Source organism: Labrus mixtus, chromosome 22 (assembly GCF_963584025.1).
Source record: "Labrus mixtus chromosome 22, fLabMix1.1, whole genome shotgun sequence".
NCBI classification, from domain to species: Eukaryota; Metazoa; Chordata; class Actinopteri; order Labriformes; family Labridae; genus Labrus; species Labrus mixtus.
In genome coordinates this window covers 11,854,112-11,877,998 of record NC_083633.1, presented here as the reverse complement: position 1 = coordinate 11,877,998, position 23,887 = coordinate 11,854,112, and the positions used below count along the sequence as shown (strand labels likewise).

The window sequence follows — 23,887 nt, the reverse complement described above, 5'->3', positions numbered from 1 at the left end:
AGTTAAGCAGTCAAAGCAAAGAGTGCTTTAAAATATTGAAATATATTATCTAGCTATTCATCATTTAAAAACATTTTATTTAAATCTCCTCTGAAACCTTTTCCTTATTCACCTAGATTACCTGCGTAACAATTTATCACCTTGAAGGGACTATTTCTTTAGGAGGAAGGATTTCATCAGTTCACGTTGAGGTCTGTGGATTATCCACAGAATATTTTCAGTGATGTCTGCTCCGAAGATTACATTTAATTCACCTCCATTAGGTAGGATTAGTGCAGAAATCTGGGAGACAATGGGAATAGATCTTTAAATTGCATGATTTGACACTATAGGTGTGGAGGAGAGCGTTCAGTGTAACCCTGATACACCTGGCTGAACACGCATCAGTGTGTAGTGTTAGCCAAGAGTGCTTTCCAGTATAGCTTACAGGCTGGGACATTAAGTAGCTCGTGTAGAGTTTTTTTGTGGCATTTATTGGAAAACCAACCTGCAATAAAATAGCCACAAACTGGTGCCTGCGTGCGTTTGAGTCTGAGCATGTGAGGAGTTCAGGCAGTGACTCACTTTTTATAAGTTAGATCTCACCTCCCTTCCTCAGGTCTCCCCCGTCGCTCCCTAGCTCGAGGGGAAACCACAGCAGAGATGCAGCCTCTCCTGTCTCACACAGGAAACTCCCTGAAACAACTACTGCTCGTCTTGTTTGACCCTCCACTCAAACACACACACACACACACACACACACACACGTATGCTCATAAATTAACTACCGAGCAAAATTGAGGATGAGGATTTAGGATTTAACGTAGCAGTTTTAGGTTAATGGTGCAGTTTATCACTTGTTACCCTAAGCCAGCAGGTAACATCACAGTTCCCCTGCTGATCGCCAAACAAGATCCTCATAAATAATCCAAACAGAAGACACTCTCACTCTCTGTGTGTTCATGTGCACGCATACAAACCCCTGCATTTGTGTGCCAGTGTTAACACACATCATTGTCTTTTACTTTCTCTTAAGTGTGTATGTGTACATGCACAGGCGAGTGCTGTCGGTATATGTAAGACAAGATGGTGCAAGTGTGACCTTTTGACTTCCAGTAGCAGCTCACTCTCTCTTCTCATTTGTCACCATCAGGTCGAGGAAACCTGAGAGGACAAGAGCTGACGCAGGAGACAGACCTGAAGCTGCCGGAGAGGAGGTGACCTGTCAACAATGAATGACTTTTATGAAGTCAATCGACAGCATTCTTTTGTCATTTTACCACACACTGTTAGTTAACTCTGCTCTTCTCTCACATGAGATCGCATGTTCTGTAAAAATAGAAAAAAATGGACACCTTCTCACTGAAATGAAACAATTTTGAATTAAGGTCATTTAGATTTGATTTGCATATTTATAGTGTTGATTTTATTTAGCGAAAGATCTTAAATGGGATTAAATAAAGTAATGTGTCCATATGTTAGGAATTTTTTTATCTAAGAGATTGCATTAAAACACAAAAAGAAAGAATTGTTTGTTTTTTGGTTAAGTCCATAGTATCTTAAAGTCAGTGAGGCCCATATGCGTTTCAATAACCCCAAAAAAAGAGCATGCATACTTGTGAGGAGGAAAAAAACTCAAACTTTTTGCTCCTACGTTGTCTCCCAGAGGCTTTCTGTTCTGAGTTTGTCTCCCTGCAGGCCGACCATCAACGACGCGAGATAAGAATCACCCGCCACAGATCAACAGTCCTTTGGGGTGAGGTAGTAGGTTGTATAGTTTTAGGGTTATTCCCAAGTTGTCAGATGACTATACAACTTACTGTCTTTCCTGAAGCGACTGTGATTGCATCATCATCATCATCATCACAAAGAAAATACAACATCGACACTGCAAAATCTTTTTTTCCCTTTTTTAATTTCTATTTTAAACTTTGGCGATGGAATATTAAATTCAACTTCAACTGTATATTTTTAGGAATCATAACTGTAAATGCTCTAAAAACATGCAAGTTGATGATATTTGAATGACCTTTTTGTTGTTTTGAACACTTATTTTCATGTCATGTTAGCAGCATGTATTCAAGACAAACTTTCAGATCCTCCTCCTCCTCCTCTACCTGGGTGACTTATGGTGTTCGTACAGGGTGAGGTAGTAGGTTGTGTGGTTTCAGGGTTGTGATTTTACCCCATCAGGAGCTAACTATACAACCTACTGCCTTCCCTGGAGGGCAGCAATACATCACAGGAGCACCCATGTCTGTGTCACCCAACACTGACTGACACTTAAAAAGTTAGCGGCGACAGACGACTGGCTTTTGATGTCCAAGGTTTCATTCAACGGGTGAGTGGTGCAAAAATTACAAAATGTATTTCATGGCAAAAAGAACAAATAATTAAAAGTTTATAAAAAGCATTTAAAAGAAATGTGGTTGGCCTTGGAAATATTTGTATAGAAATGTTTTTTATGTTTTGACTTTGTGCTGTTTTGTTCAGAGATAAATAAAGACTGGATGATAAAAAAAAAGAAAATGTTGGATCACGAGTCATTCAATCAATCTTTGTTAGTATAGCAACAGTTCATAACAAATGTTATCTCAAGACTCTTCGCAAGAAGAGCAGGTTGTGATCTTACTCTTAATTATAAAAGTGTGTGTCTGATCCTTTCAATGTAGAAGGGAGTTGTAGGAACAAATATTTCTTTAGTAATCCTTGTAAGGAGATCAAGATATTTCACAAGACATCTTAAACAATCTTTTGATCATGGTTTATTGTTTATGTCTATTCAGTATTTTAGAAGAAGCTTCTCTTAGTACTTACAGTAACAATGACACTGTTGTGATTTAATTTTCCATGCAAGATTATGAATATGTAGGGGATCAAAAGCAAAGACAATGCAATGAAATCCACAAAGGAAGCAAATCTGTTTTATCTGAGCCATATGCTCAGCATTGTTCTAACACTTGAGAAAGTAGTCTCAGAGGCTTTGAGCTTCCTTCTCAAGTTGCTTCCTTCATCATACCATATATCTGCTTCAGTCTTCATTAAGCTTCAAAGTGTCACTTCAGAGAACGTGAGCATGTGGGGTTTCTCTATACGTTTTACAGATCAGGTACTGAGGCATCAGCAAAACAACAACAAAAAACAACAACCATAAATCATCACCCAACGTGTGTGAATATACTGAGCAGACTCAGAAGACTACTGTATAGTTTTACCATAGAAGTAAACAGGCAGTATTTATCTCAGGGTGGGGACACAGTTGTCGCTGATTCTCAGTAGTTGCTGGTCGTGCACAGTAGATGGCGCCATATAGCCTCTTTCATGTTGTGCTTAACTTTGAATACACCTGTATTTACAACAATACAAGCTATAAGCTACAGACACTACTGATGGTGCACATTACAGTCACATCTTTATTTTTAACTCTTTATTCCACATATAACCTGTGTGATAAAATGTGTATGTCACACGAACTCGACCTAGTTTTGAAAACAAAGAGGAGTAATAAGAAGTCAAATATTTTCTTGAGTGGCTTTACAAGATGGAATGTTATTTTAATATTGTAACATGTAAGACTCAAGAGTACAAACAGATGAGGAGGAATTAGTACAAAATAACCTGTGTAAAAAAAAATAGCAGTAGCCTACATAGAAGCCAGCATAGAAAATATAACATTAGTATTAAGAAAAAAATGATGTAAGAATATAAATCATACGGAAACAAATAAGAATACATAGAATGATATTTCCATCTAGATTCTTCTGCAGAAAAAATATTATGTGGCATGAAAATGGCTCACGGTGGTACTGACTGATTAAAGTTAATTTATTCACATAAACCACAAATTAAAGCACAAGCAGTCCGTTGAATGAATGTAGGCCTAAATCAATTAATGCATTTATTACATCTATGTTATTATGTACAGAAATCAGAAGATATACTGTAGGTATTGTCTAAAAGGCCTATGCATATACATAGGCTTATGTAGACTATCTTTATTTACGTATATATTTATATAGTCCTATATGATATAGGCCTATGTATATTTATATAGCCTATAGACAGTCTATGGCTACTGTATTCAGCAGACAGTCACGTGCATGTAATGTGTCATTTCTATGAGAAAACTGACGTTGAGTGACACAAAGGACTTCATTGTAAATATCACAGCAAATGAGGCTGTTTACTGCCTTTTATGACGTCATTCAAAATTAAATTGAGAGGAGAGACGGCTAGCCGAGACACGTAGACTGTCCACGGGTACAAGAACAATAGAGACCCCCCGACTCCCCTCCAAACAAAAAAAAAAAAAAAAAAAAAAACATTAACCCGACCCGTGACGTCTCAAGACACCAGGAAGTGATTGGGTCCTGCCAGAATAGAACGTGGTGGTCCCTGCATGTGCATTGGTTGAAAGCATAGGTGTGTCAGGGGTGTGTGTGTGTGTGTGCGTGTGCGCGCCATGTCGCCGTCCGTCGTTACGTTACTTCCTGCAGAGGATGAACGGAGGTTTTGACAGCGCAGAGGGAGGCGACTCGTCAAGTTTTCAGCAGAGGAGATCTGTGGATCAGTATCAGTGCCTCAGAGTGTCCCGGGACCTAAACACCTCCCTCCTCCGGTTAGAGACATCCCTCCATCTCGACTCCAGCCTCTGAAAATGATCCGGACTGCAGCCTCGGAGGTATTAATCACCTTTATTTCCAACATCGGTTAATTGTGATAAACAGCCTGAACGTTGTTTGGATGTTTAAAGCAGGCAGCTACAGTTCTGATGCTTTAACCAACACCTTTGTCAGTCACGTCATCCCACAAATCAAATGTCTAACTATTGGACTTTCTTTAGTCACTTTCGCAATTGCATCTCGAGCTAAAGTCTTCTTGCTTCTATTCCTGCATTAGAAGAATGCATGCCATTGTTCTCAGTGTCTCTATCTGGTTGTGTGTTTGACCTGATCCCACATTGAACTTCCTGACTGCTCGAGTCTTAAAAACAGGTGAAGATTCTAACGAGAGGAAAGGTGTTTATTTATAGGCTGAAATGTCCCCTTTATGTCCCAAAAGCAGTAGCCTAGTGTTTTATTTTCCTTGAAGTATAAACATCAAGAGACAGTGTGGACACATGACAGTCTGTAAATTCACGTGGAAGTGATTGCCTCACTATTATTAGTGTTTGACACATGGATGACCTTGTTGCAGAGATTTAATCCTGATTCAGCAGACGGCTCTGCACAATCTATTTTCAAGTCTTGTAACTAGTGGAGCTTGTGGGTCAGTTGTCGGTCTTAACATGCTTTGTTGAGCACAGCAGAAGGCTCCTGTTTCCTCTCCTCTCGTGACCTAAAGATAGTGTCCTCTGTCTGAGATTGTAGTTCCTCTGGGATTTAAAACACAATGTCCTTTGAGGTGATGGGGAAACATGGGCTGGGCCAGGGTCAGCTATGAAAGGGGAAATGCAGCAAAGAGGTAGTTGTTGACCTATTTTCAATATGTTTACCCTTTTTATCTGTATTATAAATATGAGGCTTGAGTTACAGACCAGATTGCTCTCAGATTATTCAAATCTTGAAGATACAGAGGTGGAAACAGGAAACTAATGATTTCTTTCATTTAAGGTCAATCTGATGGTAATTGTTGTTGAATCTATCCAACCAGGAATGTTTACAACTCCAAATTATCCCAATTTCCTGTCAAGTCCTAGAAATTAAGCAATTGTCACATTTTCAAACCTGCAACTATCCGATATGTGGCATTCACACACCCCCAAAAAAAAAAAAAAATGACCCAAATGTCGAAAGAGTTGCCCATGATATTTGTAACGTCATCATGAAATCCACTGATTCATCAGCTTCGAGGAAGTCATGCCAGAGTGCAGGTCAGGACACAGAAAAACTACACTCTAATAAATAATCTGAACCACATGTTGAAACAGTTTAGCTTGTGTTGTGATGGGAATCCAACATGTTTTGGATACAACCCAGCAAAAGCTAAAAGGCAGGTTATTGTAAATAAGAACTTTTTTTGGATGGCTTACCGCCCATAGATTCATAAACGTTCACACAATCTGCCCTTTGATAGAAAAAATAGTTCTTAGCTGCTTGGATTCTCAACAGATTGTCAAGAGGGCACATGTTCATCCAAACGGCGTTGATGAAACTCTGTTAGACAACAGTTTTTTACCTGTCAGCGAATACCTACATTTTTCTTTTTTATTTACACACACTCACGGATATCCTCCACAGCTCTGGCGTTCTGTCTGGACCTGTCGGCTGACATACTGCAACACACAGAGACTAGATAAACAAGTACGGGCTTGCTTTGATCAATCACGTTCTCACTGTGTGTCCTCAGGAGTCAACAGAGAGCGTGTTTACCATCCAAACAAATGAACGGATCATTTCATCTTATTGTCATGTTTTATTATTGGTTTAACCAGCACACTCAATGCTCCTGTGAGGAGTTTTTATCTGGGTTTGGAAAAAAAATGAAAATGAGCACTGATGTGTTTATGTGACCTACAAAAAATAGAGACGTCCAGTACTAAGACTGACTATTCCTAAGTGTAGTTTTTTTTAAAGTCTAGTGCAGGGTAGAGGTCAGACAAAGACCCAGTTTCCCATGATTCTGGGAACGTGATTGGTTTGACTGTTACAATAAAGCAGGATGAGATTTTTTTTAAAACACTACTTACACATGTACAATACAAAATAAGCAAAGACCACTTTGACCGGGAGGGGTCGCCAAAATCGACACAAACAAAAAAGTTCTTCACAGGAGCTTTAAAGTCAGGGTTCTAAACAGTCGAATTGCACAATCTCGTTCATTTCATAATTTTTCATGCACGCTCGCCTCACAGATGTATGCAGCTGTGTAAACCATGACTCTACATTGAGCACGCTTTAGCTCTGTTATGACTCCAACAGCCAAATCTCTTTATATTCAATCAGAGGAATGCGTTTGATTGTTTTGTATTGTTCAGCATTTTACTACTGGTACATTTGAACTTTTAACACTTTAGAGCAAAATTTGGGAGTTAAGAAAAATATTCCCATCTTTGGCTCAGTTGGTAGAGTCGGTCGTCTCACAACCCGGAAGGGCGGCGTTTCAATCTCCAGCTCCTGCAGCCACATGTCCATTATGTCCTTGGGCAAGAAACTTAACCCCAAGTTGCTCCCACTGCTTTGTCGGCTGAGTGTGAATGTATGAATGGGATAAGTTAATACTGATGGACACTCTACATAACAGAATCTGCCATCAGTGTGAGAATAGGTAGGTATGACCTGCGGTGTCAATAGTATATAAAAGGATAGAGCTTTTCTAGGCGTCTGTTCTGACGACTCAAAGCACTCTTACTCCAATTGCAATCTGACAAGCCAATCAATATACAGTCTGCAGAAAAACAACAGTAACATCTGCTGCCATGAATTGCTGGAAGTTGGACAGAGCGTTAAAGAACATGAGCATTAGCCACGGTGCTCTGATGTTGTGTGATGGCTCAAACAGATGTGCTTTCTCCTGCTGAGAGCAGCTGTGAGCTCCAACACAGTCCCTCCTACACGCTCGTTTGAGATCCACTCGGAGAGGACGGACTGCTACAGACAAGGGCAGAGAAAAAGTGAATTAGAGCTGCGTGTCTGCACACTGGAAAGCTATCCATACAATGTAAACACTACCTCTGATGTACAGTATGTACTCACTGAGCGTCTTTAGAGTCTCTGAGGGCATCCCAGTTGTTTAACAAATAAGAGTCAGGTTTGTATTGACATTATGAACAATGCATAAAAGAGCTTGCATACAACTTTACTAGCATTAGCACCCTGTTATATAATGCTTGTTGGCTTTTAATAACAGATTTTAGTCTAATTCTTTCAGGACTTTTGTGTTTCTCTCACGTTTGGATGTTTTATCTGAAAATGGTAAAACCTTCAACCTAGCTAGATTGTTTTCTTTAGGATGAATATCCCAAATCTGAGGGTAAAAGACACATCTCTCTGCTGCCAAAAGTGCAAAGGTATTAAGAGTTTCAAAAAGTGCAGTATAATGTCTTGTTCCTTTTGTTAATGAGCATGTGGACTTCTGTGGGTCTGACTCTGAGACTTAATGAGAAGATCCATCCATCCATTATCAATACCGCTTTTCCTGTTCTTGCCGGAGCCGATCCCGGCTGTGAACGACAGGGTACATCCTGGACTGTTTGCCAGTCAATCACAGGGCTGACAGATAGACTTGTCAACAAGTGGGACAATTTTGTTATTCTTTAGCCAGTGTTGAAACCCTTTAGCCAGAGTTCTGTCTATTTCTACTCATAAGAGCCTGAAGAAATAAAGAGAAATGTTATTCAATCAATCAATCAATCAGTCAATCGAGTGTTTTGATAAAGGACATTTAAAAACAACAGATGACCAAATTGCTGTAAATGGAACAAAAGAGCAGTACAGAAAAACAACCACACAGCATTTTGTTTTATTCTAAAAATGTTCCTCAGAGGTTTTTGCACCCAAACTGCTCCACCTCTCTCATAAGCTGCCTCAGGGTTTCCGTCTCATTATCACCCTTCGCCCTCATCGTTTGTCTCCCTCTCTCTTCTTATCACAGTCTGGTGAGTGAGGCCATTCTTCCTTCCAGGATTGGTTCCATCTCCACCATGGCGGGGGATCTCTTCAGCCCCCCGTCCCCTCTGGGGGATTCCCTGCTGGACGGCCCGCTGTGTGGAGACCTGATGGACGACCTCCGGGACATCTCCCAGTCGATCGGAGACGACACGCTGGGATTTGATTTTTTGGAGCAGCAGAGCACCGGCTCTGGATCGGAGTGTTCCATTGCACTGGGTGAGTAGGCGAGTGGCGTTCCTGGTCGATTAAAAAAACAACTCATGGAGGATAGAATGTACAAAAGTGAACTAATAAAACAAACAGATCCCTATTTGCTTTAAAAGCTAACATGTCAGGGTGTTCTTTTGCTGCAGGCAGGTGATGTGGATCATTACAACATTGACCTTTTGACCTTAAGGCTCCTCTATGACGCATGTTAATTCATGAAAGAGACATGCATGAAACAGTGTGTGTCTGATAACAGAAGATTAGATTTATCTCTGTCTCTCCTCCATGATCTTGTCTCCAAAAACCTGAGCAGCACTTTGCTGTAATAAATGACCCATGTTAAAAATGCTTCAGTCTGCAGGAGACATATACCTGATGTTCTCAAGCAGACAAAGGAAACAGGCATTCTTACAGGACTCCTCGATGTATGAAGTGACATACACTTCTTGTTTTAGAAAGTAGAATGCAACCTGTTGTGTGCTGGTTTGTACAATTGTAACATCTACAAAATCCTTTTTTCTCTTAATTCTCACTTATAGAAATATGTTCTGTCAGTCAGCTTGGCTGGAGAAGCCTGATACCACTCTCATGCTATTGAAAACATAAAGCTAAACTTTCAGCCAGCAGCCGGTTAGCATGGCTCATTCCATTGCTAAACCACCTCTAAAGCTCCAAACAGGTTTCATATTGCTTTTACTAAATCTTTAAAAAAAAACAAGCAGTTAGCCGATATCCAATACTCACATTGTAAGAGCTGTGGAAGATGTTTCAAGACAACTTTACCCAACTGACATAAAACATTGTTTCCGGAGGCTGTACCATCAAAAATGCTGAGTCAAGCTAGTTACGCTAACTAGGGCTAGCTCTAACTTTGACTCACCTTAACCCAGGCACATAAAAAAAGTGAATGAGTGTATCATCTCACATTTCAAAGTGCAATTTCCCTTATTATCCTTTTGTAAAAAAACAACAACTTCTGAGTCATTTTAAAAAAAGACTAGAAGTGCAAGTCACAGTTCCTTGGCTCTGTTGACCTCTAATCCACCTCTAAAGCTCTCTGACCACACGTTATGTTTGTTTGTTAAACCGTTGCAGTTAGACAACAAGCAGTTAGACTAATACTAAGATAAAATAAAAAGGTTGGCAGTAGTGTATCTCTTACAATTCTTTGCTAATAAGTGAATTACCCCAAAAAAATAACTAGGCTTATGCTACCTGTTAGCCTGTGTAAATCATTATTTTATGAAATATTTGAGGATTTATATTCTGGATTGATTTAGTTCCAGGACTAAGGGAATGACTTTTTGTCTTTTGTGTTTCGCAGACACTCTGACCCCCGCCTCCAGTCCGTCTTCAGGGGTGTGTGGAGGAGCGCCCGGCCCCGGGGAGAGTTTTCCCCCCCTTAACCTGGAGTGCCGGGTGTGCTCAGACAAGGCTTCAGGCTTCCACTACGGGGTGCATGCCTGTGAGGGCTGCAAGGTGAGAGTTGGAGTACATATTGTATGCATGAACTGACACAGGACAAAGTGACAGAAAGAAACACTGATCAAATCCCGTTCAGGTTGAAGATAACATGTGCTGCAAAGGAAAATGTTGTCTTTGGTGTCCTTGCATGTAACACAAAATACACCCACTCACACATGTTGTTCACACACACACACACACACACACACACACACACACGTAAGCGCCCACATGCACAACATAACACATACAAAGCTTGGCATGCAGGAGCGCCTGACCCAGCAGCCAGTGGAAAAAGTTTCAGAAGCACACCGCCGGGTCATGTGAGGTGGGGGACAGAGTGGCCTTGGCTGCCTTGTCACCCCTCCCCTGCTTGGCACAGAGCCCAACTAAGAGACTTTAATACACACACACACACACACACACACACACACACACACACACACACACACACACACACACACACACACACACACACACACACACACACACACACACACTCATGAGCACACATGTAACTGCAGCTGGCAGAGAGCCCTCCTGTGTTTCGAGGCAAATATTATCTTCACATAGAATCTTGTTTTTTCTTAAACAAAAATCTACTTTGCGTTAATCTTTTGGAGGTTGTCATCATTTTAACAGTAAATTCTTTAGGTTTGAATTAGTTACGCTCCACAGGACACCTTGGTACTGAAATTCCTGACATTCTTGAGATTTTATGTAGCACAAAAAAAAGTCATAAAGGATCAGTGACACCCAGAACATTCTGTAACTGAGACTATTGAGTTCATTATCAGTTCAGTGATCACTTCTGTGCATGTGTTGTTCTGTGCAGTGATCATCACTGCACTGTTTTTCATCAAGTCATGTGAGCTCGTCTTAGGCTCACACCTCTAAGCCCATAGCATGTTGTTGCTGCTAATCTCAGTTTGCTATTTTTTTTGCACAACTTTTACAACTCACTTGCCCGCAGTTAAAACGTCTCCCATCAGCCACAGCTTCACCTTGACACTGTGTTTGTTTATTCTACTTCATAAACTACTTATTGAAATCCAGAGTAGGATTACAACTTTCATGTATTTGAAGTGAAACAGAGTTGTTACCAGTTTTGTGCAGAGTCTGTTTTCACTCCATTGTGCTGGCAATGTGCTTTCAGTTTCCCTTCAGATCTATAGGAACCATGATGGACACAGGGGGGGAGGCAAATATTTCACAACGTTCATTCTTCTGTCCAAGTTTTGAAGAATGCACATCTGTATGTTTTTAAGCGCCATACAGCTGGCTGTCTCCTCGCTGGTCTGCATGAGATCCATCAGATTGCACAAAAAAAAAAAAAGAACACTTGTTTTGCACGTCCTTGTGTCACACTACTGCTGCGGTCCTAAAATAGGAACATGATGACACTGAACTGTTGGACGCTGCACACGTGAGAGCTGTATTTTGACCACACTTTGTTCCTAAGTTCGCTGACTGATGATATTGCGCCATCATGGAAAACTCTGGCGTGTGATATGTAGCAGCCACAGTTCACTGTTTCCACGCCGGATGGCCTCTCTGCATATCATGTTCAACACCTCGCATTGGAAGAGAGGAGCGCTCTGTAGGTGGGAATGTGGAATGGAATGCTGTGTGGGGGCCGTGGTGCCGGGGCTTAAGTCTTGCTGTGTGATGACGCTGATGTGAACGGCACATTTAGAGCAGCAGGACAGTCGGTTGAACATCAGCATGTCTATCTGCCCAGGTAGCAGGAAGTTATTTCTGGTGATAAAGTGAAACGCTTTTCAGTCTGATGAGAAGATGTTTGCCCTTGAGGAAACATTGCACAATCCATCCCATTGCTTACGTCTTTAGTCTCATGAGTCACCGGTCATGGCTGCATATCATAGCCTCCATTCATGCAAGGACATGCATGCAGTAAACACACATCTGTTTTTCTCCCCTTTGTGCCGTGAAGTTGTTTTGTAATGTGTTTTTGATGACTTACACATGTCACTAAACTATTGCCTAGACCTCTACTTCTTTTTCACTGAGCTATTTCCCACAATAAAGCTAGAATTGTTTCAACTCAAAAAAAGTAGTAAATGACAAAAAATAACCCTTAATAATGACATGCCTTCACAATAAATAAATAACTTTTGTAAGGTGACATACTGAATGTGTATGTAGCTCCAGTTATATTGCCAGAGAATCCATTTTCCCTTTCTTGACAGTGAGGGATTGTTGATATTTCAGTGATGCACCCACACGTGTACGTGAGTGTATGTCAAAGCATCAGATACACTGGCACATGTGCAACACTTGTTAGCATGCGCTGGCTCACTGCCCTGTATCCCAGTGTGCTTTGGAGGGCTGCAGGATGTCTTGTCCAATCAGGGTTCACCCTCAGAAGGGCAGAGCGTACAGTAGACCTCTTTAAATATAGATATTATTCCACTGTACAGTCCAACTCACTTTCTGACCAGGGCTTCAAATGTACTGAAGGCATGTACAGCATACAAAGATGCTGCAGATATACATGTAGGTACCTAAAAACTACAAAAGAAGAAGAAAAAATTACTGTTTGCTAGTATAACTGGCTCCAGTCTCTCATTGCAATTCCAAACTAAAGGCTCATTAAACCGGAGTGACTGGGGATCCACATGCATCCTTATAGCTTTAGCACACGGTCTAACTTGTAAGCCTGCACGCTTCGGCTGACTCGTGGCGGTGACAGAATAAATAGTCTTCTTGCACACAGAAGTTGTAAAACATAACAAAAAACATAAATCAAGTGTAAAATCCAGTTGAGAGGTTGTCTTCAAAGAGAGGCTGCAAAGCAAATGGAAGGTTAACTGAAATCCCCTGAGGGCTCAAGAACCAGAGGAGTAGTCTGAACGTTTTCTGTTGTCCAATGTCAAGCTACAGTGTGCATCGTTCTGTCTCCAACAGGGTTTCTTCAGGAGGACCATCAGGCTAAAGCTGGAGTATGACAAGTGTGAACGCAACTGCAAAATCCAAAAGAAGAACCGGAACAAGTGCCAGTACTGCCGATTCCACAAGTGCCTCTCTGTGGGCATGTCCCATAATGGTAAGGTGTTGAACACCGAGGCCTTGGAGGCACCATAGACCAAGTTTGGCTGTGTCACTAGGTTGATTATTATTATTCTACAATTCAATTCATTTTCAAAAGAGTGAGATATATGTGGCTTATATAAACAATCTGAAACGAATCTGTTGTCTCTTAAGCAATCCAAATAAACGTACTCGTAAGTATTTAGTTACATAAAACTCTGCTCAGTGGAGATCACAGTATGTGTCCTCCACTACAACAGCAGGACGTGTCTGTGTGTTTCTGTGTTTTACGTCGAGTGGGGGGTTTATAGAACATGCCCCGCCGGAGCCTGCCTGACATTGAGATAACACAGGCTCCATATAGCTCCACATCTGGCCCGTCAGCTGCACTCACTGCAAGAGGGGTCATTGAGTTTGTTACAATGGCCTCCCACTGCAGGCAGAGCCACGGCCGAAACCTGAGAGGGAGACAAACATGTTGTCCTCTGAAGGGAGGAAAGAGAACAGAATGCCGAGGCTCTGCTGTGGGTGAATGTTAGTTTGAGCACACGCGTGCGTGTTTGCTGCAGGAGGATATCTTTGGTGTGTAGGAATGCAGTTTCCTTTGTAAAAAAAAAAAAAAACAACAACTTTTGAATACTCTTCTTGCTGTTGCTAACGATATATGTGTCTATGCTACAGCTATCCGGTTTGGTCGGATGCCTCAGGCGGAGAAGCTTAAGCTAAAGGCAGAAAGCAAAGTAGTGGAGAAGGAGGTGGCAAACCCTCTGCTGGCCGACCACAAAATTCTGGTCAGGCAAATCCACGAAGCCTACATGAAGAACTTCAGCATGAACAAGGCGAAAGCTCGGCTCATACTCACCGGAAAGACGAGCAAGACGGTAAAGGAAACAACAACAACAACACTGATGGCAGAGGGGTTGTAAATGTTCTTCATAGTCCGTCTCCTCACATCTTTCCCCTCTCTTGTCTCAGCAGCCTTTCATCATTCACGACATGGACACATTCCAGCTGGCAGAGAGGACGTTAGCGGCGCATATGCTCAACGGTGACAATCCAGAGGTCCAGATCAGCCTCCAGTGTGGGGACCTGGTTCCATCGGTGGGGAGTGGGGAGCTCCAGCAGAGGGAGGCTGAAACCAGGCTCTTCCACTGCTGCCAGAGTACCTCAGTGGAGACGGTCACGGAGCTGACGGAGTTCGCCAAGTCGGTGCCGGGCTTCCAGAGCCTGGATCTGAATGATCAGGTGGGTTTAGGGGCGCTGTATCAGTTATTGAAGTATATACAGGGGGAATGTTTACTTTTACTTGAACCGAAGATGTTTTGTTTGAATCTTACCCTCCTTGTTTAGGTGACTCTCTTGAAGTATGGCGTTTATGAAGCCCTCTTTACGCTTCTGGCCTCCTGCATGAACAAAGATGGCCTCCTCGTGGCCCGTGGTGGAGGCTTCATCACCAGGGAGTTTCTCAAGAGCATGCGACGGCCATTTAGTGACATGATGGAGCCTAAATTCCAGTTTGCTTCACGCTTCAACTCATTGGAGCTGGACGACAGTGACCTGGCCCTTTTTGTGGCTGCAATTATCTGCTGTGGAGGTAACTACCATATCCAGAAAAAAAAAAAAAAATATATATATATATATATATATATATTCATTCACCTTGACTGAAAGTTACAAGGACTGCTTCGTCATATCCTTTCTCCCCTCTACCTGATCCTTTCCCTCCAGATCGCCCAGGCCTGGTTGATGTGCCTCTAGTGGAGCAGTTGCAGGAAAGCATCGTGCAGGCACTGCAGCTCCACCTGCTGGCCAACCACCCCGATGACAACTTCCTCTTTCCCAGACTGCTGCAGAAACTGGCTGACCTCCGGGAGCTGGTCACAGAGCATGCTCAGTTGGTGCAGGAAATTAAGACGACAGAGGATACAGCGTTGCACCCACTTCTGCAAGAGATATACAGGGACATGTACTGATGACAGTGAATGCCATTTAAAAGCAGGTGTACATACTAAGTTGAACTATATGCATATCGATGTACTGTAAGTAGCTCATTGTGCAGCTTCTAAGGATACACGCTGCTGTGATCTGCAGAGGTGTCACCACGTGATCTGTAACTTTAGAAGTCTACTGGAACTGAACACAAATGAAATGAGGGGAAAGCAGCTCTTGAAGGTTGCACGAGTGCTTCCCTCAAAGAGGATACAGAACTTTATTTCAATCTGTCACCATAGATTTGTGGAGATATTCGTTAAAATGCATAACTTAGAACATCTTATTGTCATACATTGTGATCTGATGCCAGGCTTGTACTCTACAGACACATGCATAGGAGAACAAAAGTTGGCTGTACAAATTTGCATGGCATTTAAAATGTATGTACACATAATAATAATAATATAGATAACAGGACATGGCTGATGCAGCCACATTATGCACTATACTGTACTAGCAAGCAGCAATAAGTTCAATTGAAGTGCCAAGAAGCAGAGATGTTTTAACATTTAATCTTTACACTGACTTTCTTTTTTGTGCAGACATTGCTCCGACTTAACATAAAGACATATTCCTAATATTTTGGATATTTAGTTCATTTGAGCTCATTAAGAAATGACTTGAGTAATGCTCATGCCCTTTTATTTATGACAAGTGCCTTGTAAAATTAGACAAATCTCCCTCAACAATTCTTGTGTTAATGGTTGTAGAAACATCTGTATCAGTGTTCAAGAGTGCCATAATGTCAACCTCATGTCTCCTCTGACTTTGACCACACACCTCATACCTTTCATAACAAATGCAATAAATGAGCTTTTTTTCAGCCATGGGGTAGAAAAGTGATTTGTTGAGATTATTGTTACCAGTCAGTGTTGGTCCAGGGAAGGTTCTTACATCATATTAAGTCATAAATCGGTTGCATTTCTGTCAGACAATGAACTCAAATGAGCCCAACTCTCAGTGAACATTGTTTTAAAGTATGGTTATTTCATCTGTTGTGTATTTATTTCAATCCGCTGTCCTACTGATTTAAAAACAACACAAGATACCTTACAGGCACATTTTTCTTCCATTGAGGCACATGTTTTAGGAGGGTGGGTGACTATTGGCCAGTATTTGACCACAAACACAGCGTGTTAAGCTGGTTTATTTTGTATTTTGTAAATATAATAGGAATGTGGTGACCACAGTGAAAGGGATGTGTGTATGCAGACAGTTAAGCAGGTGAAATGCCTCACCTCCTGATGAAGTATTGTAACATTGTTGTCATAACAGTTTATATTTTTTGTCATGTTTATTAGTGTACATTATGAACTGCATTTGCTGTTTCAATTAAAGGAATATTGTGGTAGCCTAAAAATAAACTAATATATTTAACTGATGGTCTGTCTTATTTAACAGTCTAATAATGCCAGTGTAAATGATTCCCCTAATGGAATCTGCTCAAGAAATATTAGCAAGAAGATATTTTTATATTTTGTATTTGAAGTTATTATCACAGAGACCTAATTATGACGTTAGCTGTACTCCACCTGTTAGTCTTCGGTGTAGTTAATTAGCAGCACCTGTGCTTTGCCTTTATTGAATTATTTGTTATTACATCACTATTCCTTTTGAACCTTTTACTCAAATTTAATACACGTTAACTATCTATCAATATACATTCGTGAAAACATGCAAGTACGGTTGAAAAATCATTAAATATATTTTAATTATATTAAGTATTGTACTCTACAACACACCTTCTGTCGTTGTGCTCCCCCTATCCAGTAGGTGGCGGTAAAGATACGTGAAATAACAACATGGTTGGACTGTGAAAACCAGGAAGTACCTCTTCCTGCTCTTGTGCTCTGAACGATGGAGCAAACTAAAAGTGAACCCCGTGAAAAATCATTTACTTGCCAGTCGTGTGGTCTAAGTAGCCCGTTTACTTACTACGGCCAGAAACCACCTAACACAAGAGCCATTGTGTAAGTGTACATCAAGCGGGACGCTCTCTTGAGCGACCTACGCTGAAGATAATTTAACCTTTCGTTGTTGTTTCAGTAGCATGTATCACAGTATCTGTCTTTAAACACACCTTCTATTTGATATAAGTGTAACCGCATGGGCCTGTTTACGTTTTAATTCCGTTTATTGTGCATTCCTGTCGTCCCGTTAGATTGCTTGAGGAGTGTTTCGTGACCAGAGACCCCTTCAGTCCGGACAGAGAAAAGTTTCTTGTTTTGGGCTCTAGCTGCAGCCTGTGCAGCATGTGCGTCTGTGTTGCACCGGTAAGATCTCTAAATTCAATTGCTACGGTCTTGTGTTTTATATAGGTTAGATATGTGATTATGTAATTCAATTTATCAATCGACCAGATGCGATAACGTTTGCATGCCTTCTTCATGGACAAATAAGATAATTACAGACTGAGTTTGATTTAAAGGGAACTGTAACCACATTGATTGGAGACACTAAAATGTATCCTAGGAGTGTAATCAAGCCAAAACAATTATTAGCATTCCCAGTCAGGCTTTGGAAGCTGACTTGATCACTGGTGATTAAAACATGCATCTAGTTTTCTCAGACAACTTTGTAATCACGTGGCTTATATGTACATGCTGAGAGAAATTCATGACTGCTATGCACTTCAAATCAATTTATCCAGTCTCACATACAGATATTGAAAAATGTATAATCCGTGCGACTCGGCACATCTACCAAAGTGAAACTGGAGAATTGATGCTAAACCTTCTCGTCTGTCAGGAATGCAGTCTTTTCTACACCAAGAGGTTTTGCATGCAGTGTGTGAACAAGCACTTGGACCAGTTCCCCCAGCAGATCCGGGCCGAGCTGGCCAAGAAGAAGCAGAGCACCAAAGCTGCCATCTCATGACATTTGGAGTAGAGACCCTTCACCTGCTGACATATGGAAGAGAAATTGTCTGAATGGTCAGATAAAGACTCACAAATATGTCATGCAGGGCCAAAATGCAGAAAGACAACCAACACACCTAAAAACTAATTATCCTAAAAAGGAAGAAGAAAAGAAAAACGACAACTACACATCAACGTTTTTTTTTACCTGTATGTTTGTTTCAAGCCAATTTAAGTAAGATGTAAATGTGTATTATTTCTCATTAGAGAATTAAAAAAAAAAAGGAAGCAAGTGGTGGGATTAACTGGAGTTGCTGGGCCATTGTGTGATGTGGTTGCAGGTTCACATGCAGACCTTTTTGGTTGGCTGCAGTAAAAAAATACACCCTGATGTAATTAGCTGAAAGTGCTTTGCAGTTGCTATAAATGTTCTGTTATCAAAAAAAGCAGAGGAGGATTTTTATTTATTTGTGGTAATGGCATCTTAAGATAGTTGGTAATGATTTTATTATTGGAGCACATGTTCTATTTTATGGCCCTTATCAAGGCACAGCATCGCACTATTTGCTAATAGCTGCTGTTCTGCCCAATACCACCACTATTTTGGTCGTCTCCCTAAGTGATAGTAAGAGAGTTCTGATGTGGACGCTGTAATGTTCTTCAAGACCAGTTGCTGGGCAGATTAAAAACCAGATTCCTGTTTTCATAGCCATTGCAGAGGAGAGACTGTACTTCATGAATTTTACCTGTTGTATTATGCTTAATGAGGAAATACATCTGTATTAGTTTTCATAAACCTGTGGCTATAATAACTTTTAAAATGACACGCTGGTGGATACTACAGATGTGTGTTGTGACAGTTACACATCCTTTGTGTCTGTGGTCAGAGGTTTCTTTGTTGACTTCTGTGCGGTCATATTTTTTTTTAACTGTGTAATCTCAAACTATAAAAAGACACATCCAGTAGTGACCTTTCTCCCATTCAAATTTGTAGGTGTTTTTCTTTGAAGCTGTGAGAAGGGGCCCAAATATTTTAAACTCCGATGGAAAAAAAGCCCCAAAAAACCCCACAAGTATTTCCCTTAAAGCATTGCCTATGGATGTGTGACCCAAACAAAATGTTCCCTGGCCTTGATTCTCAAATACCCATCTAATCAGTTTGATCCAAATCTGTTTCCATCTCTCAGGGATCACTCGGTACAACGGCGCGCACAGTTTGCAGCAGCATAAACACATTATGGATTAAGTGTGATCCCGGCGATAGCATCGATAAAACAGATGGCCTTGCTGAATTTATCACGAGATGTTTCACTCTTTTCTAGGGGTTAATTGAAACAGCATGGCCTTAAAGGCAGGCCCAGTGATTTCTTTCTTTTTTCTCTTTTTTTTTTTTTTCTTCTGCCGAACTCTGCTGAGGAATGCAAAGCGACACCCGCTGTAGAGTTTAAGTTGGGACATTGTGAACTCTGCACACAAGGAGTACTTGCTGATGCATTCACTCAATTACTGCAGGACACCGCTGCAGCTCTGACATGTACACAAGATTAACTTGGTAATAGACACCTTGAGCAGGACTTTTTAATGATGCACACTGAGAACCCTGCAGAAAGAAATGTTTGACTTTTTGCTTTTGAAGGTCTCTCTTCAAGCGGCAGCACTTTTTGTTTCCTTGGTGCTTAAATTCTAAGCACACATACGCAATTACAACCATTGAAGCACACAAACCCGCCCTGTGGCACCAGGGGGGGAGAGTCTGACAGTGATAGGCACCGTGCCAACCATTACAAAGACTTTCTGCTCCAGAGCTGATGTCATCAGATACCAGGAGGAAAGATTTGTGGCTTTTTTTTTTTTTTTGGGGGGTTGTTTTCCTGCACAAAACCTCGTATTCAGTGTCTTAATTGTCCTCCATTAACCTCGAGGCTGTCGTTGAATAGATTCACACTGATTTAATCAAGTGCGCCTAAACTGTTTATTTGACATCAAATCAGGTGTTGCATTATCTGTCTGCAATCTGACACTTATTTAATGATTTATTCCTGTGATAGCATTAGCAGCCAGTACATGTTAGTACTCTGTTTTCTTATCAGCTTCTACACCAAAGACAATCCCCCATACTTATCTTACAGTGTGGGGATCACAGCTTATAAATGACACTTAATGAGATCAGATTCCTGACTTGTAGGTGTCCAGTTAAATGTCTAACCTGATGCCTGATGTGATAAATCAGGTGCAAACAGATAAGCTGAAACTGGACCCCCCCCCCCCCCCCCCCCCCCCCCCACACACACACACACACACTTTCTTTGGCTCTTCATTTTTTTATCTTAAGTAATCAAACAAGATAAATTAGACCATATTCATGTGTAGAGTTAATCCAATCCAGCTCTGTGTTGTTGTTGCCCCTGTTCGACTTTAGGAGCTCCCTCTGTGGGCGGTCCTAGTGCGCAGACCAATGAATCGCCTCCTCTGTTTAAATACTCCTTGATGTCAACTTTTCTTCTTCACTCACAGCTCCCTCTAACGCCATGTTGGCTGTTATGACTTGACTTGTTGTTTTTTATCTTGCCTTACTACGGACTTGACAGGAGTGGCTTTTTTAAACCCCCCTGCGCCTTCTGGAGACGCTTTATTCCATTCTACTTTTTTTTTTTGTTGTTGTTGCGCGTACGCGTTTTGGATGAAACGCACGGAGTATGCTTGCATCGCTCCTGTTATTTTGCATTTGAGAGGAATACTACTTGGAAATAGAAGTTTGAAAGTGTTTGGTTGTTTGTGGGAGTGTTTTTACTTGTCATATGTGCAACAAAATGTCAGATGTTCGCCTGTCTAATGCGAGCCCCACGGTGGAGAGGGTGGATGCGCGGCAGCAGGACAACGTGAGACCTCCGACCCGCAGAAACCTTTTCGGCACACCTGACCGAGAGGAGACGCGGAGGTATTTTGAAGCCTCGATACAGGAAAGTGTGCAGGCTTTTGTGGAGGAGTACAATTTCGATGTCGTCAACGACAGGCCGCTCACTCCTCCGCGCAATTACGACTGGCAGGAGGACAATGACGCACCGGAGTTTTTCCGCAGACCGCCTCACCGGAGAGAGCAGCCCCAGCGAGAGGTGGAGCGCCCCGGCGAGAACAACCGACTGGATGCCGAGGAGAGGGGCGAAAGGCAGCCAGATCACCAGCAAGACAGAAACGGTTCGAGGAAGAGACGTTCAGGCTCCTCAGGTGATTTGACCTCTTTTGGCTGCCATGCATTTTATGTTTGCTGTGTCGCAATGTGGCGAAAAGCAACAGTTGTGTCCGGGGTTTAACTGTGAGCCACGATAAGCTGGTCTGTCTTTGCAAATAAGCAGAATGTGCTGGAGAAAGTCTTCATAGGTGTTTTATCTGTTGTTAATAATGAGGCTGGCGATGTAAAGCTCACTAAGCAAATGGGCTTATAACTCGCGCTTATTAGCCTACATTGTAGTTTGCACATTTTCTTCCGTCGTGCTGTTCATGGTTGTAACAAATCTCCGTAGCTGTCAGGTGCCTCTTTAAAGTGAACGTGCAGCGCTACACGCCCAACAACCCTGACAACCTTTTTCTCTCCCCCCTCCACCACCACCCCCCTCCCCCCCCGCGTCCTCTCTGTGTCTGCCAGGTCCCTGCTCAGACGAGAGTCAGAGTAAAAGGTCGCATTCCGACGAAGAAGATGACGACCAGGCGGGCGGCGCGGCGAGTCAAGCGGTGGAAGCCTCGGAGGAGAGACCGGAGGTCGGCGCGGAGGACCAGTGAAAAACAGTGCAAGGTTAGACAGTTTTATATTACTATTCAGTGTTTATTATGTGGGATGCATATACATTAGCATAGCCGGTTTTATTGTATAAAATACTATTTTTTTGTGTTGCCCTATTTTTTTCTATCATCATTTTTTTTTTTAAATCTCGAAAAATGCACTTTTGTTTGCACTCAGCAGCACACACGTCATCAGCCTTACACACTTTCATATAGTTTTTCTTCATCTCCCACAACACTTATTGCTATGACTGTTCCTCCTCTGTGTGTGTGTGTGTGTGTGTGTGTGTGTGTGTGTCTGGATGAGAAATATAAAGCAAATGCAACTGTTTTTTAAACAGCCTGTTTCCTCTTTCTGCCCCACAGAGCGAGGAGACCTGTTGCTGGTGGAATACTGTAGCCTTTCTCGTCATCTGACAGATGGGAGAGAAAAATCTAAAAGCAGCCTTTTCCTTAAAGAAGGGAGGAGGAGAGGCTGCACAAAGCACTGAATATGTACACTATCAAGTTTTGGCACTCATTTCAGTTAAATTGCCTCAGAAGCAGCAGACAATGTAGCAGTGTGCAAATGGATTTTTGCTCATTTTTGTATCTACTACCTATGTTTCAGATGTAGCACATAAAAAAGAAGCATATTATGCTTTTCATACCTTTTTTGTTAAATGTCTTTGCGTAAGTGTGTGAATTTGACTCGGGAAGTTGCAGTGCAATTTCCAAAAGAGAAATATTATTTTGTCATATTGTATCATTATTCAGGTAATTGATGTAAGTTAAAAATGCAGATTTCAAAAAGTCAGGGTTATGTGGAAACAAAATTTCTCCTTTGCTTTTCTTTTCCTATGGCTTTATTTGTCCCAGTGTTATAAATCTTTTTTTTTTTTTTTTGAAGGCCCAGATGCCCACACTATAAGTTGAGGGTCCATCTACCTGGGAACAGCCATGACAGATAAAGTTTACATGCAAATAATGTCTCTTTATTTCCCCAATTTTCTGACTTTTATTTTAGTTTGTTTTTTTTTGCCAAAGTTTGTGCCTTTTGTTTTGAGGGCTGATGGGTGGGGAGGGAGGTTAGCTAAACTGCTGAGCAATATCCAACCAAATTTGAACAGTATTTGCTAATAATCCTAAGAATTAGCTTTTTTTTTTTTTTTTAAATTAGGTGAGTTGATATTTTTAGTGGCTTTTTTAGGTCACAAATCCCGCCCCTTGTGATAAATGGTGAAGTCCAGGTTAGCATAGATAAAATATGTTAAAAAAAACCACTGGGCTACTTATGCAAATATGTGAATCAAAGATTTGTCTTTGCTGTGTGGAATTCATGTGGAACATGGAATTGCACTATTGTTAATTTGTCTTTTTTTTTTCTTTAGGGTAGAACATGTTGAAGAGTACCTGTGTGCCTTTTTTTTTTTTTTTTTGAAAAACACTGAACCATTAAACTAATTTATTTATGTTGTGCTTTTTGTTGTGGGTGTATGTACAGCTTCCCAAAGTGACATTTTTGTAAATATATATTTTCATTATGTTCTTAAGATAAATAAACTGTTGCAAAACTGAGCCCAATAATTGATTCTATATACTGTGTGTTTTCTTCATTCTGCAGTAGGATAGATTAAAACTATTATTTTCAAAAATGATCAAAACATTTTTCCACACCCATGTAGCACTCCATGCATCTTCTTTTTGACACATTAAAACTAACATATGCACTCACACACTTGCATGCAAAGCACTGAAATACACCATCAGTAGTAAACAGACTTCTATAAACAGGCAAATGGATCATAGTCAATATGAGATTTCACACAAAACGAGCTAATTGTACGGTTTAATGTCTTCCACGGTCTGAGGAATGACACAGAAGTGGTGGAACTAGAATACTTTGACCCAATTTATCAAGTTAAATCACAAAAGAAGGAAGGATCAATAATTCTCATCATGCTCTAGATG

At 41.2% G+C, this 23,887-nt stretch overlaps 3 protein-coding genes and 1 long non-coding RNA gene across 5 annotated transcripts in view; all 4 read left to right on the top strand.

The window, feature by feature from the left end:
• LOC132956663 (uncharacterized) overlaps nt 1-1,329 on the top strand; it is a 32,920-nt gene extending 31,591 nt beyond the window's left edge. Inside the window, exon 5 of the long non-coding RNA XR_009666060.1 lies at nt 1,133-1,329. This is a non-coding gene — a long non-coding RNA (uncharacterized LOC132956663). The remainder of the gene's footprint in view (nt 1-1,132) is intronic.
• A 3,157-nt stretch (nt 1,330-4,486) lies between these two features.
• On the top strand, nt 4,487-16,683 carry pparaa (peroxisome proliferator-activated receptor alpha a). Of its 2 annotated transcripts, none has more exons than XM_061030234.1 (8): nt 4,487-4,660; nt 8,572-8,804; nt 10,120-10,274; nt 13,188-13,326; nt 13,992-14,191; nt 14,286-14,555; nt 14,661-14,904; nt 15,039-16,683. In XM_061030234.1, exons 2-8 carry the CDS (start codon nt 8,621-8,623, stop codon nt 15,281-15,283), a joined length of 1,437 nt encoding a protein of 478 aa, XP_060886217.1. In that variant the 5' UTR covers nt 4,487-4,660; nt 8,572-8,620; the 3' UTR covers nt 15,284-16,683. The 2 variants fall into 2 exon arrangements, with proteins under 2 accessions (XP_060886217.1, XP_060886218.1); XM_061030235.1 differs by having other exon boundaries at nt 4,489-4,660; nt 14,289-14,555.
• A 416-nt stretch (nt 16,684-17,099) lies between these two features.
• On the top strand, nt 17,100-19,135 carry cdpf1 (cysteine rich DPF motif domain containing 1). The gene is made up of 3 exons (XM_061030109.1): nt 17,100-17,272; nt 17,464-17,575; nt 18,051-19,135. Exons 1-3 carry the CDS (start codon nt 17,160-17,162, stop codon nt 18,177-18,179), a joined length of 354 nt encoding a protein of 117 aa, XP_060886092.1. The 5' UTR covers nt 17,100-17,159; the 3' UTR covers nt 18,180-19,135.
• Nucleotides 19,136-20,656: 1,521 nt separating this feature from the next.
• LOC132956234 (cyclin-dependent kinase inhibitor 1B-like) lies at nt 20,657-23,494 on the top strand. The gene is made up of 3 exons (XM_061029551.1): nt 20,657-21,385; nt 21,804-21,950; nt 22,304-23,494. The coding sequence occupies exons 1-2, from the start codon at nt 20,959-20,961 to the stop codon at nt 21,935-21,937; spliced, it is 561 nt and encodes a 186-aa protein (XP_060885534.1). The 5' UTR covers nt 20,657-20,958; the 3' UTR covers nt 21,938-21,950; nt 22,304-23,494.
• Nucleotides 23,495-23,887: the final 393 nt, after the last annotated feature.

Coding starts and splice junctions, on each gene's coding strand:
- pparaa (XM_061030234.1), top strand. CDS start 8,621: ATGGCGGGGGATCTCTTCAGCCCCCCGTCCCCTCTGGGGGATTCCCTG. Junction 8,805..10,119: donor GGAGTGTTCCATTGCACTGG/GTGAGTAGGCGA, acceptor TGTGTTTCGCAG/ACACTCTGACCCCCGCCTCC. Junction 14,556..14,660: donor GCCTGGATCTGAATGATCAG/GTGGGTTTAGGG, acceptor CTCCTTGTTTAG/GTGACTCTCTTGAAGTATGG.
- LOC132956234 (XM_061029551.1), top strand. CDS start 20,959: ATGTGCAACAAAATGTCAGATGTTCGCCTGTCTAATGCGAGCCCCACG. Junction 21,386..21,803: donor GAGACGTTCAGGCTCCTCAG/GTGATTTGACCT, acceptor TGTGTCTGCCAG/GTCCCTGCTCAGACGAGAGT.
- cdpf1 (XM_061030109.1), top strand. CDS start 17,160: ATGGAGCAAACTAAAAGTGAACCCCGTGAAAAATCATTTACTTGCCAG. Junction 17,273..17,463: donor CCTAACACAAGAGCCATTGT/GTAAGTGTACAT, acceptor TCGTCCCGTTAG/ATTGCTTGAGGAGTGTTTCG. Junction 17,576..18,050: donor TGTGCGTCTGTGTTGCACCG/GTAAGATCTCTA, acceptor CTCGTCTGTCAG/GAATGCAGTCTTTTCTACAC.